This window comes from Aythya marila (assembly GCF_965140915.1).
Source record: "Aythya marila genome assembly, chromosome: 8".
Classification (NCBI taxonomy): Eukaryota; Metazoa; Chordata; class Aves; order Anseriformes; family Anatidae; genus Aythya; species Aythya marila.
In genome coordinates this window covers 29,979,251-29,994,122 of record NC_139049.1, presented here as the reverse complement: position 1 = coordinate 29,994,122, position 14,872 = coordinate 29,979,251, and the positions used below count along the sequence as shown (strand labels likewise).

At 42.9% G+C, this 14,872-nt stretch overlaps 1 protein-coding gene across 7 annotated transcripts in view; it reads left to right on the top strand.

Annotated features, from left to right (window-relative positions):
- Positions 1–13,778, top strand: part of DOCK7 (dedicator of cytokinesis 7) — a gene marked incomplete at its 3' end in the record, with an annotated part of 96,903 nt that extends 83,125 nt beyond the window's left edge. For 2 of the 7 annotated variants that reach the window (XM_082766522.1, XM_082766527.1), the window contains 8 exons: positions 476–607; positions 1,667–1,681; positions 6,494–6,628; positions 7,607–7,696; positions 8,404–8,640; positions 9,416–9,559; positions 10,430–10,536; positions 11,603–11,816. In XM_082766522.1, coding sequence (XP_082622648.1) covers positions 476–607; positions 1,667–1,681; positions 6,494–6,628; positions 7,607–7,696; positions 8,404–8,640; positions 9,416–9,559; positions 10,430–10,536; positions 11,603–11,816 — 1,074 coding nt within the window. Of the gene's footprint in view, positions 1–475; positions 608–1,666; positions 1,682–3,198; positions 3,603–6,493; positions 6,629–7,606; positions 7,697–8,403; positions 8,641–9,415; positions 9,560–10,429; positions 10,537–11,602; positions 11,817–13,264 lie in introns of those variants that run through there. The other 5 variants (XM_082766524.1, XM_082766523.1, XM_082766526.1 and 2 more) reach the window with 5 other exon arrangements.
- Between the last annotated feature and the right edge of the window lie 1,094 nt (positions 13,779–14,872).

Sequence of the window (14,872 nt, the reverse complement as noted above, 5' to 3'; positions counted from 1 at the left end):
TGCAGTGTCTCTTCTTTATGAGTCACCTTCACTAGAGACATCCTAACAGAACTTCACAAAGCTCATTTCATGGAGTGCCAAAAATGGATGTAGAAGTCCCTTAGGTTGAAGATGCACTAAGCAGAATGAGCAGTATTGTGCACTTAAACTTCCATATTCAGTTCCCATAGATGTGGTTAGAATCCTATTTAGCTTGTGCTCTTGTGCGTATATCCAACCAAAATAACCCAATTTTATTTCTTTCAGTAATCTCATTTACTAGTAGCAATGTGTAATGCAGTAGACTTAATTCCTAAGGTAACTGGGGATTTTATTCCATGTATGTGTGTATATATTTTAAGAAAAGGTACTGATTACATCACAGTGCCTTTTGGTATGTAAGCCACCTCTGCAATCCTGCGATGTACACCCTGGTAGTATGTATCACTCTTGCTGTTGAATTGCTGGAGGAATCTGATGGATGTTATTTTTGTAGGCTGGCATGTATGAAGCAGTTAATGAGGTTTACAAAGTCCTTATTCCTATTCATGAAGCTAACAGAGATGCCAAGAAGCTATCTACTATTCATGGTAAACTCCAAGAAGCATTCAGCAAGATTGTTCACCAGGTAATGATTTGAACTTTCCACTGTAATGTGAATTGCAACGAAATTTCAAATGCTTAGTTCAAATAAAAACTAACCTCTCAAGGAAAAAACATTTTAATCAGATTACACAAGAATTGTCAAAAGGTGATCCGCAGTAGATGCAAGGATCACTAATAGCATTTTTCTCCCTCTGTACATTTAAATTGAGAAGCATGAGAGAACATCACATACCAAGTTTTGTTGTAACTTCAGAAATATCCAAGAGTTAAAAATTCCAATCATCCGTCAGTTTATTCTTTCAGATATTATTTTAAAATGTGTTTTACATGCTGTATTTCTGGGGAAAAAAAAAAAACAAAAACAAAACAACATTGTATTTTGCCATTAGCCTGGTAGGTAACACTGAGAAACGTTGGGTTTTTATTTGTCTGTTCAAATGGTGGCTAAGCTGCTGAAGGAACCTTTCTAAACTTAGATGGTACAAACCCTACCAGCTTAAGTGCTGAGTATTTGGTGTGAGATGTCAGACATTATTAACTCTCACAAAGCTCAACAGACCTCAGCTAAGCAGGAGATGAGAGCACATGGCAACTTTCTAGAAGCACTTTACCTTCTAGGAGAGGCCTGTTGGGTGCTTGCCTTTCTTGCAGGCGGGCAGGTGCTCAGCAGACCCTCCTCCAGGACATGCCAGTGCGACTCTGAGTCCCCCACCCCAACCAGCTGTCTGGTTGTGAACTGCTGGGTCACTGTTGTCTGTTGGTGTGGGTACCCTTATGCTAACATCACCTCCTCAATAGGTGAAGATCAGTGCACCAATTTCATAGAACCCACCAGGTCTACAGCAGCTGAGTGTCTGGTTGCTCTCCATGTTCTGACATTGCTGGATTTGTAAGGTTAAATGAACCAGTGAAGGACAATCACTGAGTGTCATTCTGGGCCAGAGGAGTCTATTTTGTTGCATGATGTCTTAAATTGAAACCATTTCAGGTTTACAGTACCTTATATTGATGGTCATGTTTTGGCCTTTGAAACTCTTTTTTTGGTTTCTGTGACATGCGCTTTTTACTTTTTATTACACAGAGTACTGGCTGGGAGGTAGGTAACTCCATTTTAGTTAGTAAAGAACACTAATAGATTTATCAGATGACTCACGCCAATGCTTGCCCACATGTGCTAGTTGTGGGTATTTCTGTTGCTGTCTGCTGTTAAAACTGAATTCATTAACCAAAGAAATACCAATAAACCAATTGTGGTTGTAGTAGGAAATTCTTCATAAGAAGCTGTAGGTAGTGCATGGATGCTGATGTGTTCCACTAATGAGGTTCTTTGGTGAATGAGCCACTGTATCATCACTAGTTTGTTTTTATAATTCGTTTATATTTCTTTTCATCAGCATTGACACAGAATATCATCCCTTCATACCATATTTTCACCCCACCCACAGGGGTCGATTTAAGCAATAATGCTCAGAGGTACTAAAAAACAAAACTGGTTTATTGCATGTGCAAATCATATCCCAGACAATAGGCTCCTTCAGTCTATTCATTTAAGAACAATCAATTTGTTATGTAGCTTTTTTTTCTGGCAGTAAAATAGCTTGGTTGTGTTAACTGGAATCAGTTTTGCTGCTTTCATTTTTGTAGAAGCTGTTTGTTCACATTTCTACAACATACACCATGAGAACCACACGTTGGATTAAAAATATAAGCAAAGCAGTCATCTTTGTCTGAAGTTGCACCCAGCACAGCGAGTCTGGTAAATCAGGCCCTAGTTCAGTTGACACAGTCGGTACATGAGTGTTGAGAAGTCCTAGAAGACATTTTGAACGTTTTGTGACTATCATACATTATTTGCATAGACTTCAGCTGCCCAGTTAATCTCTTATTTTCTGCAAATCAGGCGACTCGGTATGAGCCATCTCACTCCAAGTTTCCAACACAGGAGAGCATTTAAGACCACACTTCCTGAACTGGGGCCAAGATCAAAGTTCCTTTGCATCGTGTGACATAAATCATTTGGGCTGATGATGTCCGAATGACAGTTTTTGAGTTTTGGCCTAGCAGTAGCTTAAATTAACCCCCACCATTTAAGGGCTGCTCCTGTAAATTGTTTGCATATTCCTGCAAGAGATCCCAGCAAGTGAAGTGACACCGCAAACTGCAGTACATGTTGTAGGAATGGAGATGATACACGTTCAATAGCTGACAAACGTGGAAGCCTGTGAGCATCTTTTTTGATTAGTCTGCCCCTAAATCGACCCCTGAAGAAAATCCTGTCATTGGTTATGATTCTAACATCACTCAGTCATGTTTTATTGCATGGTAAAAGACACCCATGGTTTATGTTCTCGTCTGTCATCGTGCTCTTCCATTGCCACACTTCTGATCTTTGTGCTTTGTAGCTTCCAGATTTGTTGCATGTGTTTTCCTTTTCCCTTATTTTTAAATACCTTAATTGATGCTCACCCTTTTTTTGTTTTAAAATTTATTTGCTGCCAATTTGCTGCTTGTTTGTTTTTTGGAATTTCCCTAATTAAATACTTTCTGTTTTCTCCTCTATCGCCCTGGTTGCTGACCCTCCTCCCCACTCTTACTATTGTCTGTTGTGGTAAGTTCCTACTTGTGGATTTTTTTTTTTTTGCTTTCTTTTTCCCTCCCCTTTTTGTTTTTTGTTTTACTCTGTGAAAATCCCAATTTAATTTTAGCAACAAGCTATGCCAACAGCAGGATTCACCCCTTGTGTCACAGGAAAAGCAGGATTGCCAACTACAAGCCTGTGTCCTGAGTCTGACACCAATGCAATTCTGAGACCTTAACAATACTAAGTGGTGGGTTTTAGTTTAATAAATGTTGAATTCTTTTTGTTTACTTCATAATTAGGGAAATTCTGAGGTAAAAGCTTTTCATGCTTTGCCATGAGAATTCAAAAACGTGTTTGTTAAAACATGCACAGTAAGGTTGCCTTGAATAGCAGGACTCCAGGAGTGGTACTTTAAAAAAAAAAAAATCAATATTGAAAGATTTGCAATAGTTGGCAACACTGCAAAGGACCTTGGGTTAAAATTGAGCAAGAAAATATAATGCTCGGTTTGGTGCAGATGGTTGGATGGTGCATTCTGCACAGTGTGTATGAAGGAAGGAGTTGCTTTCCTTCATTTTCCTTCATACATACCTGAGGCTGGTTCTGCCTCCTGGCAGCTGCTGTTGTGGTGGTCTTGATGGAGAAAGCAGATGATAACTTTTGGGTCTGATTTTCCAAATTTTGTTGGCAAAGCTTCTTGTGTGTATGCAAGAGATAACTAAAACTTTATTCCCAGCAATTTTGAAAGGTATTTACCATGCATAATAACAAATCATGAACCTTCATGTATCATGGTGGCTGTTATCTGCTCTGCCAGTTCTGTAATGGCTATTCAGTGTTCACCTTCATTCTCTTCTTCTCCCAAAGACCTATTATTTTTCAAAAAAAAAAATAATAGGAGATAAAATGCTTTTAATATTTTCTCCCTCATACCTGCATTTTTAGCTCTTTTCAGAAACAAGACCATGGAGTATATTTAAGTGACCAGTTTTGATTTCGGTACTGTGATTGCAGAGTTAAATTGGCTAAATTTGAAAGACAAGCTGCTGGTGAGGATTGCAGAGCGATCCCATCCCTTAACTCCAGGCAAGAAGTGGAGCTCCCCTCATCTCAGGCAGCGTCCAGCTCCTGAGTGTGTTTGTGAGGCAGGGATAAGCCCCTGGGCCTTTGCTCACCCCGAGGAGTGTGTTCCAGGTGCAGGTCCCCAGGCACGGCCACAGGCTGGGAAATTACCTGGGGGAAGGAAGCAGGGGAAGGACTTCACCAGGCCAACCCTGCCTGCTCTGGGCAAGATTGAGAAGCAGAAAGCTGGTGGGTGAGGAGAGCAGAAGTCGTGGTGTTGGCCCAGGGCTGCTTGGTTTCTCCCCAGGCACCTGATATTCACTCTGGAGGCATTTCTCCTCTGCACCTCCCACCACAGACCCTTCTTTAGCTCGAAAGACGCTCTCACAGAACCTCAGGGAGTGGAAAGGGTTTGATGGTTTAGCTTGCTGGGAGCGGTCACTGCTCAGCTCACGTACGTTTAATGGCTGATGGATCATGGCTTGGTGGGGAGATGCTTCTGTCACATCCAGAGCTACCCAGGGCTCCTCACTGCTGGCTTTTCTCCCTGGCATCCTTATGATACCCGAATGGCAGCAAATGGGTTGAGAAGGAAAAGCCAGTGCAGCTGGTGTTAATGGGGATGAAACGTGTGTATACTGGGAGCTGGATCTCACCAGGCTTCCCAGCTGCTCCTGGGACAAGGCCACATTACTCTTATTGTAGGCATTTAGTACCATTTTAGTACCAGAACTCCTTATTGATGTTGATAATAGCATTTTCTTCCCCCCTCATTGTTATTTTCACAGCAACACAAAAGTACACTGGCTGTAACAAAAAGCTGTGTGTGCACAAGTCCACGTGGCCGATACCTCATAGGAACTGGGTTCTGCAGATGCCTCATACCCTGAAAGATCGCAGTCTTCTGCCTTACAGCACCGAGATTGAGTTGTAAAATGCAGCAACAGGGAGGGATTTTAGCATAATACTGTCCAAAAATGTGGCTTTGGAAAGGTAGTGCTAAGTAAATGAAGGGTTCAGAAGGCTGGTCATTGCCATGCGGGTCTGGAGGCAGGGCACTGAGGAATAATGGAAATATAATGAAGAATAATGAAAAATAACAGTGTGTCCTTCAGGCCAGTGGCTTGCTGTGATTTTTCCAGTTTCCAGAGTTTTCCTGATTTTTTTTAATTTTTTTTTTTTTGGTTTGGTTTATTTGCCCTCTTTGCCTTCTGTAAATCATGTACACCATCAACACGAGAGCTCAGTGTTGCCATAGCAAAATACCAAATAAAAATCATACACAGCAGCCAGGACACATGTAGGGGCTGTTCTGAAACCTATCACTAACCCCAAGCCAGGAGCAGTGAGCACTACGCTCCACATCACTCTGTCACGAGAGTAAAGGTGAACATTTCAGAGTTTCTCGCTGAAAGGCATTTCTGGTTTGTGCATGCGGAGTGCCCTGTTTAACAAAAGCAGAGGTGTGGTGTAGTTTTAAAGCATTTTTCCTCCTTCTCTTAATCGGATTTTTCTTTGTTACTTTCCAGCACAAATCTTTCCGTTTCTCTTCTTTTGTTGCATTTCTGGGCCAAACTCACCACTGGCTCAAAAGGAAGCAGGTACATGACGCAGTGAATTGCATCTGCTTTCAGCAGCAGTGACTTTGGCCCTCCGTTTTAGAAATTAGTTCCTAGACAAGACTGTAACACCTTCGGTGGACGTGCTGTCCAAACGGCACCTGGTGTGTGTGTGTGAGTGAGCTGGGCACTGACATCGGCCCAATCCTGCAATGACTTCAGCGCGGATCCCGGGGCTTGGTGAGGGTGATTGCCAGGGTTTTTTGCAGGGGTGTTTGTGTGCAGCATCCTCCCTATGTGCTGCAGGCACTCAGCAGCTACAGACCAGGGTAAGGGGTGTCTGCAGACTTTGGAGAGCCTGAAATAATGACCCAAGCAAAGGAACTCGCCTTTGTTCCTCAGAGATGTCCCAACAGCCCCAGGCTCCTCCTGGGGTAGGAAAAGTCATTGCAGGGTTGGGCTAATGGTCATAACCGATCCATAAATCTCATGTTAGTTCATAATTTCATCGTGGCGTTTGCTGCTAAATGCATTCATGCTAAGTTCCAGGTGTGTTTTTCTTTTCTTTCTTCCTTTCTATTTTTCTTTTTTTTTTTTTTTTATTAATTTCGTTTTGGTTTTGCATAAAACCCGGAGCTCGTCTGCAGCCACGCTTACGGTGTGCTCGTCTCCACACTGAAATAACCTTTTGTTTGTCCAAACCTAGGATGGAAAGAGGATGTTTGGCACCTACTTCCGCGTTGGTTTTTATGGAACTAAGTTTGGAGACCTGGATGAACAAGAGTTTGTTTACAAGGAGCCGGCGATAACAAAGTTAGCTGAGATTTCCCATAGGCTGGAGGTGAGATGTTTGTGGCTGACCTCAAACTCTGTGAATTGCACTTTTACTGTTTTCCATCAGCCATTTAAGGGCTGTGTTCCCAAAGCACAGGACCATCAGGTTTCTTACCTCCACACCATGTTTCTCTGCTCCTAGAGATTGTGCCCTTGAAGGAGTCTGACTTTCAGAGCCCCCAAATCTGGGGTATCTCAGGTCTCTGAAGTTTGTTTCAGCCATGGACACGCAAAGGCAACTCTGATGAATCTAACTGGGGCTTGTGTGTGTTTCCAGGCACCACCCAGAGATCATTTGTCTGTACTGTGTGGTTGTTAATCTGGTTCGGTGCCAACTAACATGCACCTAGCCAATGTCTTGGGTCAGAGACTTCCCGGCAGCACCGTGCACAGATGAGGCCATTCCCTCTGGAAGATGCAAAGAGTTCAGCAGCACCTCTCTGGGTGGTGCCATGCTAAGTGTTCCTCAGACCTGGCCCTGTGTTATTTGCTAGACCAGCTCTGACGTCCTGTTGTTGCTCACAGCTCAGTTGCTGTCCCGTGGCACTGAGAGCAGCGGTGTTATTTGAGGTCTGAGCACATGAAACTGAGCTCAGATCCGGCCATTCATCCAGGCCAGCAAAGCCACGCTCTGATGTGGCACCTGATCTCCACGCAGATCCTGTATTGACCCCAGTTTTCAGTTGAGCTCCCAGACACACAGCCAGCTCAGAGGCTTGTTAAAAGCCACGCAGTGTGTGTGCTGTTGGAAGGCTCCCGATTTCGCCTGGCTTCCAGGGCGTTGGGCTTGTTTTTTTTCCTGTTGCCCCTGGAATGTGATTGATTTAATTCTCCTAGGTTCAGCAGATCCCATTCATCCCTGGCACAGCTTCTGTTGAAGGCATTTTGGGCTTCACCTCTCCTGAATGTGCTTTTGTCTCCCCGGCCTCCATCTTTGATGGCTGCATTTGATGTTCTCTTGCAATGTGTTTGCTCTTGATTGTAGGGATTTTATGGAGAACGGTTTGGGGAAGATGTGCTCGAAGTGATTAAGGACTCAAACCCTGTGGACAAATGTAAACTAGATCCTAACAAGGTAAGATACAAGCAGAGGTTTAGCAGTATCACTGGTCCTGAATGTACAAAAACGTAATGGGCCCAATCCTGCCCTCAATTCCACCAAGGAGGCAATGGAATCCACGTAGAGAGCTAGAGAGCATCTTGTGGCTGCTCGGGGACAGAGTTGGGGAAAATCATCCCAGCAAAGGAGTGCAGAATTAGCCATTTCCTTTGGGAAGGTGGGAAGGGAAGGTTAAGAGACAAAGGGACAGCTCAGACTCAGGCTGCATTCGCCTTTCTCTGTAATCTCTGCTAAATGCAAGGAAGGAAGGGAGTTTTCCATTCAATGGCCTCTGGCTTTTTTGCAGCTGTAGCGTTTTGTCATTCTTGTGCTATGTCCTTTAAGCATAGCAAAAATAACAGGAACATGCCTAGAAAACAAGCCTCCAGTTGAGGGCAAAGCATTATCTGCAAAGAAAAGAAGGAAACACTTGAGGGGAGAGGGACAGTGTGCCGTATCTAGTCCAGAAAGTGCTGAGCAGCTACCAGGCACCCCTATTTCCCCGTCAACATGAGCGTGATTTTTTGGAGTAAAGACAAAGAACAGTCCTAGTTCTTCAGAGGAAGGAGTTAAAGCCAGCTGGGTTATTGCACTACTAGAAAGGAAGGAGTAGAAATCATCTCGTCTGTGTGGCCTCCCGAGGCACCGTACTTGACTGTGCAAACCTGGGTTCCTTCCTGCAGGCCTACATCCAGATAACCTACGTGGAGCCTTACTTTGACACGTACGAGATGAAGGACAGAATAACTTACTTCGACAAAAACTACAACTTGCGGCGTTTCATGTACTGCACGCCCTTCACGCTGGACGGCCGAGCTCACGGGGATCTGCACGAGCAGTTCAAGCGCAAAACAATCCTGACGACGTCCCACGCCTTCCCGTACATTAAGACCAGGATAAACGTCATCCACAAAGAGGAGGTGAGGTGCACGCTCTCTGCATGGCAGACGTCCCCAGGGGTTTCTTCTGCCTGAAGGGAAATATTATACAAGACTGAGGGAAGTGGATGTTTCTGAAACTCTTGCATAATGTACCCCTGTACGTTTTGTTTAATGCCACGGCCACATCCCTTCACACCATGACACAAATGCAGGTGCACCCTCTGGCCGTCATTAGCCCGTCTTTCCCTTCTCTGCTAAAGATGCATAAATTTCACACAGGGCAAGAGCAGGCAGTGCTGTCCTGAGGCACTCTGACTGTTCACTTCAGGGACAGTGTCACATCCCTTCATTTTGATCTTCAGACCGGCTCATTCCTGCTGAACTGCTTCCTGTTCATATTCAACTTAAACCAAATTCAGACCAATGTACAGATGCAGCATGTCCTACTGCCTCTTTCACCAGTGTAGGCAGACACAATGAAAAATGCATTTCTGTGCAAGGCAGGGAACCTGCAGGTGTTCGGGCACTGACACAGTGCTGTAACCCCAGGTATTTGGTAGAGCACTAAGGGACACTGCAGCCTGCCCTCTCAGGAGCAATCTCAGAAAGCTTTTGAGTACTCAGATGTAGAAGCACGTTTAAAAACCAACCTTTTTCTTAATATTCCTAAATTAAGATTGAGAGGATGCCATTTCTAGAGTGCTTCTCTCCAGGATATCTGTCCTGTTGGTGCCACCTCAAAGCATTTCTGAAAGTCTGTCTGGCTGACAGTCTCAGCCATAACGAGCATCCCGTATTTTGTCTGCTTGCCTAGATCATTTTGACGCCTATTGAAGTTGCCATAGAGGACATGCAGAAGAAAACACAGGAATTAGCTTTTGCAACTCACCAAGACCCCGCAGACCCAAAGATGCTGCAGATGGTGCTACAAGGATCAGTAGGTACCACAGTAAATCAGGTGAGAATCCTTTTTGAGTTGGAGACACTGGGGTGGTGCCCATCACTCAGTTCAGTGGATGGGCAGCATTGGGCCTTATTTTTAAGTTACCTTGTGTGGTTTTTTTTTCCATTTAGTCTGTGGGATGTGTTTAAGGTCACTGCTGGGTCTAGACCAGATGCTCTCAGTGACTTTACAATTTGAGTAAGAGTCCTGAAAACACAGATTTGGAAAAAGGCTGAGGAGAGAGAGCCCTTCTCCCTCAGTAACCTGCTCCTTCCTGACATCCGCAGTCATTCCCACCTGCTTCTTCTTCCTTTGTTAAAAAAAATAAAAAGGAAGTTTTATTGCTTTACCTTCAATTAGGCAGGCTCTGGTGGGTGGAACTAAGATTGTGTCCTGCTGTGGTTTTTGCACAAAGTGGAAAGCAAAGCTGGAGTGGAGAAATATTGAGGAAAAGTTGAGGGAATGTGAGCAAACCTCTATTAATACTCAAGCTGGAAAAAACAGGGCTGGAGTTTCAAGTTCTGGGTTTGAGTTCACAGTGCTGGCGAAGGCTTCCCTAGTTCCATCTGCATTGTTTAAACTTTTTCTTAGTTGTCAGTTGAGCAAACTTTGTCAAGAATCATTGTAAGAGAAAACAAATGCAGAATCTGTGTACTTTCTCACACTGTTTTCCAAAAGCAGAGTTTTATTTAAAAAATGCCTAGAAGACATTCAGTGGTCATGATATTTGGTGATTTATGCCAGATTTACAGCTGCAATTCTTTAAGAAGCATTCTGTGAGGAAATGTTGCATTTTGTGAATGTGTCTACGTGCAAGAATTTTCTCCAGCGAGTGGATATGACAGACGGTTCTTAAAAATGTACTTTTTGTCTTTGCTCCTAAAGGGACCATTAGAAGTTGCACAAGTTTTCTTGTCTGAAATACCCAATGATCCAAAGCTCTTCAGACACCATAACAAACTACGTCTCTGTTTCAAAGACTTCACAAAAAGGTATGGAGTATTGTCTTCAAACTGCCTGCCAGACACATTTATTGCTACCACATCAGGCAGGAGCTTGTACAATAACACAGGGGCTATCCAGAGAGAGGAGTCTTCACGTTGTAACTTCATCTGTTTGGTTTCAATATGCAGCTATATTCCTCAGCTGCCCTTTCGGTTCCCTGTGGTACTGCTGGTTCATGACTTCACTCAGATCAAGTGCTGGAGTCATTTGGCTTTGCTGTTTATCAGGAAGGAATTAGTGATCACAGCTCAGTTGTGAACAAGTGTTCTGGTTCAGGAAACACAGCGAGCCACATTGGCACGAATGAACTCACAGGTTGGCAGGGTCAGGCGAAACTGTTGAGCTGGCCAGGAGTTTTAATTTCCTTCTGAAGTGAATTTCTCCAAACCGAGTGGAAGCATGCTGGCAGAATTCTCTCAAGAAACTGCGCTGGCTGCTGTACTTTCCTCTTGAGTAATGCAAACCACAGCCTCAATCCAGCATCTTTTGTAAGCACCAGGGAATAATAATAATAAAATAAATAAATAAATAAAACTGTTCCAAGCAAAAAGATCCAGTGGCAATGTAGTTTTTCCATAAGTGACGAGTGGTGTTGGTGATACAACTCTTTTTGAACCCTTTCTTTAAATGGCATCTTTCCAAGTAGAAGAGTTCCCAATGAACATTTCATAGTCTGCTTTTTATTAGTCTTTGCTGGGGAGAGCAGTTGGTCTATCAATCTTTAAATCTGCTTGGACTAGAAGTAGCTATGTAGAGATAAGCTTTTCATTTCTCTTCAGCAAGTATACATGTAATTGGAGAGTGAAACTAAAATAAAAAAGAAGTTGCCACTCTGGAACTGAAATGGAAATTGGAAACGTGACATCCTCTCCTTTCCCCATGGAGACCAACTGGTTTAACTGAGCCTTTATTACCCAAAAGACAAGATAGAAAAAGATATTATGTGCCATCCCAGAGGAGGAGAAGGAAAGCTTTTGTGCTATTAAATTAACAAGTCTGTAGCAAGTATGTCCTTTTTTACATGCCCAGGTTTCACAGGCTTTTGTTTTCTAGATGTGAAGATGCCCTGCGCAAGAACAAGAGCTTGATCGGTCCAGATCAAAAGGAATACCAGCGAGAACTTGAAAGGAATTATCACCGGTTAAAGGAAGCTCTCCAACCCTTGATAAACAGAAAGATCCCACAGTTGTATAAGGCAGTGTTGCCAGTCACATGCCACAGGTGGATATTTGATTTTACTCTTTCAGCAGAGATAAGGAGGGTGTAAAACCGGGCTGTCTGATCTTCCTGGTGAACCTGTGAAATCTCTTTGTTTTTAATTGTGTCTCTCTTCTGTCTGAGTCCTTTCCTCTTTCCTTCTTTCCTGAGCTCAGAACACATCCCCATCCCAGCAGTTATGGTAGGTGGTGTTCGGTCCCTTTTGTTTCTGATCTATGAGATTTTTTTTGTTGTTTGTGCTGCTTCTGTTGAGATTCAAAGCCACCTTCAGTGGGGTGGGACTTTGACACTTGTGCTTTCCCAGTGGAACTGGGATGAGGAGCTCCACGAGCACGTAGCGTGACGTGAATGGAAAAACTGTTGGCGTTTCACATTCTGGAGGACTGCTTAGCTGAGTCAGGGCTTTTTGTTCCTCCACAATGAGACTGAAAATAAAAAACCTACTGGGAGTGTGTGAAGCAGCTCGGAGCCCTTAGCGCTGTTACTTGCTAGCACCAGCTGTGCCTGAGCAGGGGGACTTTGGATGCAGCTTCTAACCAAGTTCTGGCTCCAAGAATAGGGCAGAAGTACTTTTCAGCAGGTACTCTGCACATAATCTTTGCCTTTCTGCTATTGAAAAATACTCTGCCATGACTTCTTTTAGCAAGGTAGGCTAAAGCAACCCAGCAAGACTGCCCTGGCATCTTGGTTTAAAACCAGTGGGTGTCGTGGGTTGGTTTTTGGTGAGTTTTTTTTGGAAGCACTGTGTTAGCGGGACAGTGACAGTACTTTTAGTGACAGATCCTTTAGAATGTTTGTGTGCAGGTGGACTTCAGCTCGTGTACATGCAGTTGGTTTAGGAGAACACAACCTTGGTTTTGAACTTGTCCTCGTGTAGGTGTTGTTCAGAGAAAAAGAGCAACAAGGAAGATCAAAATTGTGTTTTTTCTGAATTTCTCTTCTCACATTTTAAACACAGCAAGACTTGGTACAGGATGAAGAAGGAAATGAGTGTTCCCAGCTTGCACCAAAATGCTCAGCAGTGTTTCTGTAGCTGGATTTGATGTGTTTCTCTGTATGGTGTGTGTTACAGAAAGGTGGCCTTTCTCATTACCTGAGTTCCTGACTTTAAATGCTCCCCAGATCATGTATGAGTTGCTAGCTCTCCTCAACTGCAGTCACTTTTCACTTGCTATTCCAAACAAATGCTACTTAGATATTTATTTGAAGGACTTCAGTAGGATTTAAGTAGTGCAGATGGTTTGTGCTGCTTCTTTGCATACACATGAATTCAGTTTTCTGTCAGCTTTTTCTGTTGGTAACCATTGAGCAGTTGAATGATCCCAGACACAGGCCCCTAACAAATTCACTTGCAATGAATTCATGTCAGTGGACTTAACTTTTGTAGTAACCAGCTGTAGAAAATACTGGGAAGTATCTAAAGAATCATTCATATTAAGATACTTCTTATTTCATTGTGGAAAATACGAGCTCATCGTTATATTTTCTCTCCCTCAGAGACTCCTTCAGCAGGATGAGCCTTCGCAAAATGGATATCTAAACGAGTTAAAAACCAAAATTAAAAAAAGCACTTACAATTAAGGTTTTGAAAAGAGAGAGCCTTGCTATCAGCGCTGGGAATCAAAGAAGTTTTATTGTGAAATAAAACTCGGACTTCATCCTGGACATCCCACACACCTCTTCCTCCATCAAAGTGTTCAGTGGCCAAAAAAATCATTTTGAATTGTCAAATGTAGACTTATTGATGTTTGAAAAAAATCATGAAAGTGGTATCCAGAGTATTGGTGATAAGCTGTAAACTTACCTGTTTTTTAAGGCATTTTTATGACTCAAAGGTACACTAAACGCATTTACCTTATTTATAGCATTACCTAATGTTAAATTTATTTACTTTTAGTTCATATATTTAATTTATATTAGGACCATACGCAAATGCATTTTTGAAGTTTTTAATGTAGTGATGATGGTTATTTTGATGGTACTATTAAATATGTGAATGTTTACACTTTAATTCCTGTGCATTGGACTTCAGAGCTTGCCATCCTTGGGAAAAAGTTTCAGAGTAAGGTAAGTCTTAACCCTAATGCTTCTTAACCAAGTGGTAATTTTTTATTTTTTACTTATTCTATCCTTTCTCCATTGTAACTCTGAATACGAATTGCTGCAAAGAAAAGTAATTCTGTCTGTCACCATCAGAAGAACTAAGGCTTGCCTTGTTCCCACTTCACCTCTGCCAGTACCAGTGAAGGCGAGTTTCAGCATGATGACTGTGTGGTGTATGGCTGTTTACACCAGCTAGGGAGTGCAAACACAGCCCAGTAACCCCATCATACTTTAAATGTACAATTCAGTTTAGCAGCTTACAACTAGGCTGCTCCTTCTGGCCCTCTTTCAAATTAAAAACTAATTCATGGGGGGTGAAAGGTGGGAAAATAAGGACAAAAATGATAAAACAATTTCACTGAGTTAACAGGGGCATTCCTCACATTGTTATTTATATGAAGCAAAAAAAAGTCTTTTCTAAGGCAGTTATTTTGGTGGCTAAGACAGCACTTCAAGGAAACAGAGTTGGAGCTGACTGCATTACTCCTAAATCTAGTCCTTCGTCTTTTCCTCTATAGTGAACAAGGTCGCTTGGAAAAAAGGGTACGTGATTAAACACGAGCTTACTCACTCTACATGAATACCTAAATATACATACATAAACATGTATTTATGTATATATAGGTTAACAAAATAGATAAAAGTACTGCTGTAAGCATATATGTAATCATACAAGAAAATATATATGCTTTTTAGCCAGGAGCCTTTAAGGTTGCAATCACACTGCACGTCGCCAGTTCCAAATCGTAAGTTTGACCTTTCAAGTCTAAATACCTTTCATATTGACTTCTGCTGTGCCCATCCCCAAGGTGCTGTTTCTTTGGGTCCCCCCGTTTCTGTTTGAGCTCCTGTAGCGGCAGCAAGCACCCACCTTTCTGCCACAGTAGTGAGGTCTTTTTTTGTTCTTGTCACACTTGGTTATTTCTGGCTGCCCATCACACTCTTGCTCCTGAGCAGGGCTGGAAGGGCACCAGGGCTGGGAGTCCCAGCGGGACAGGGGCT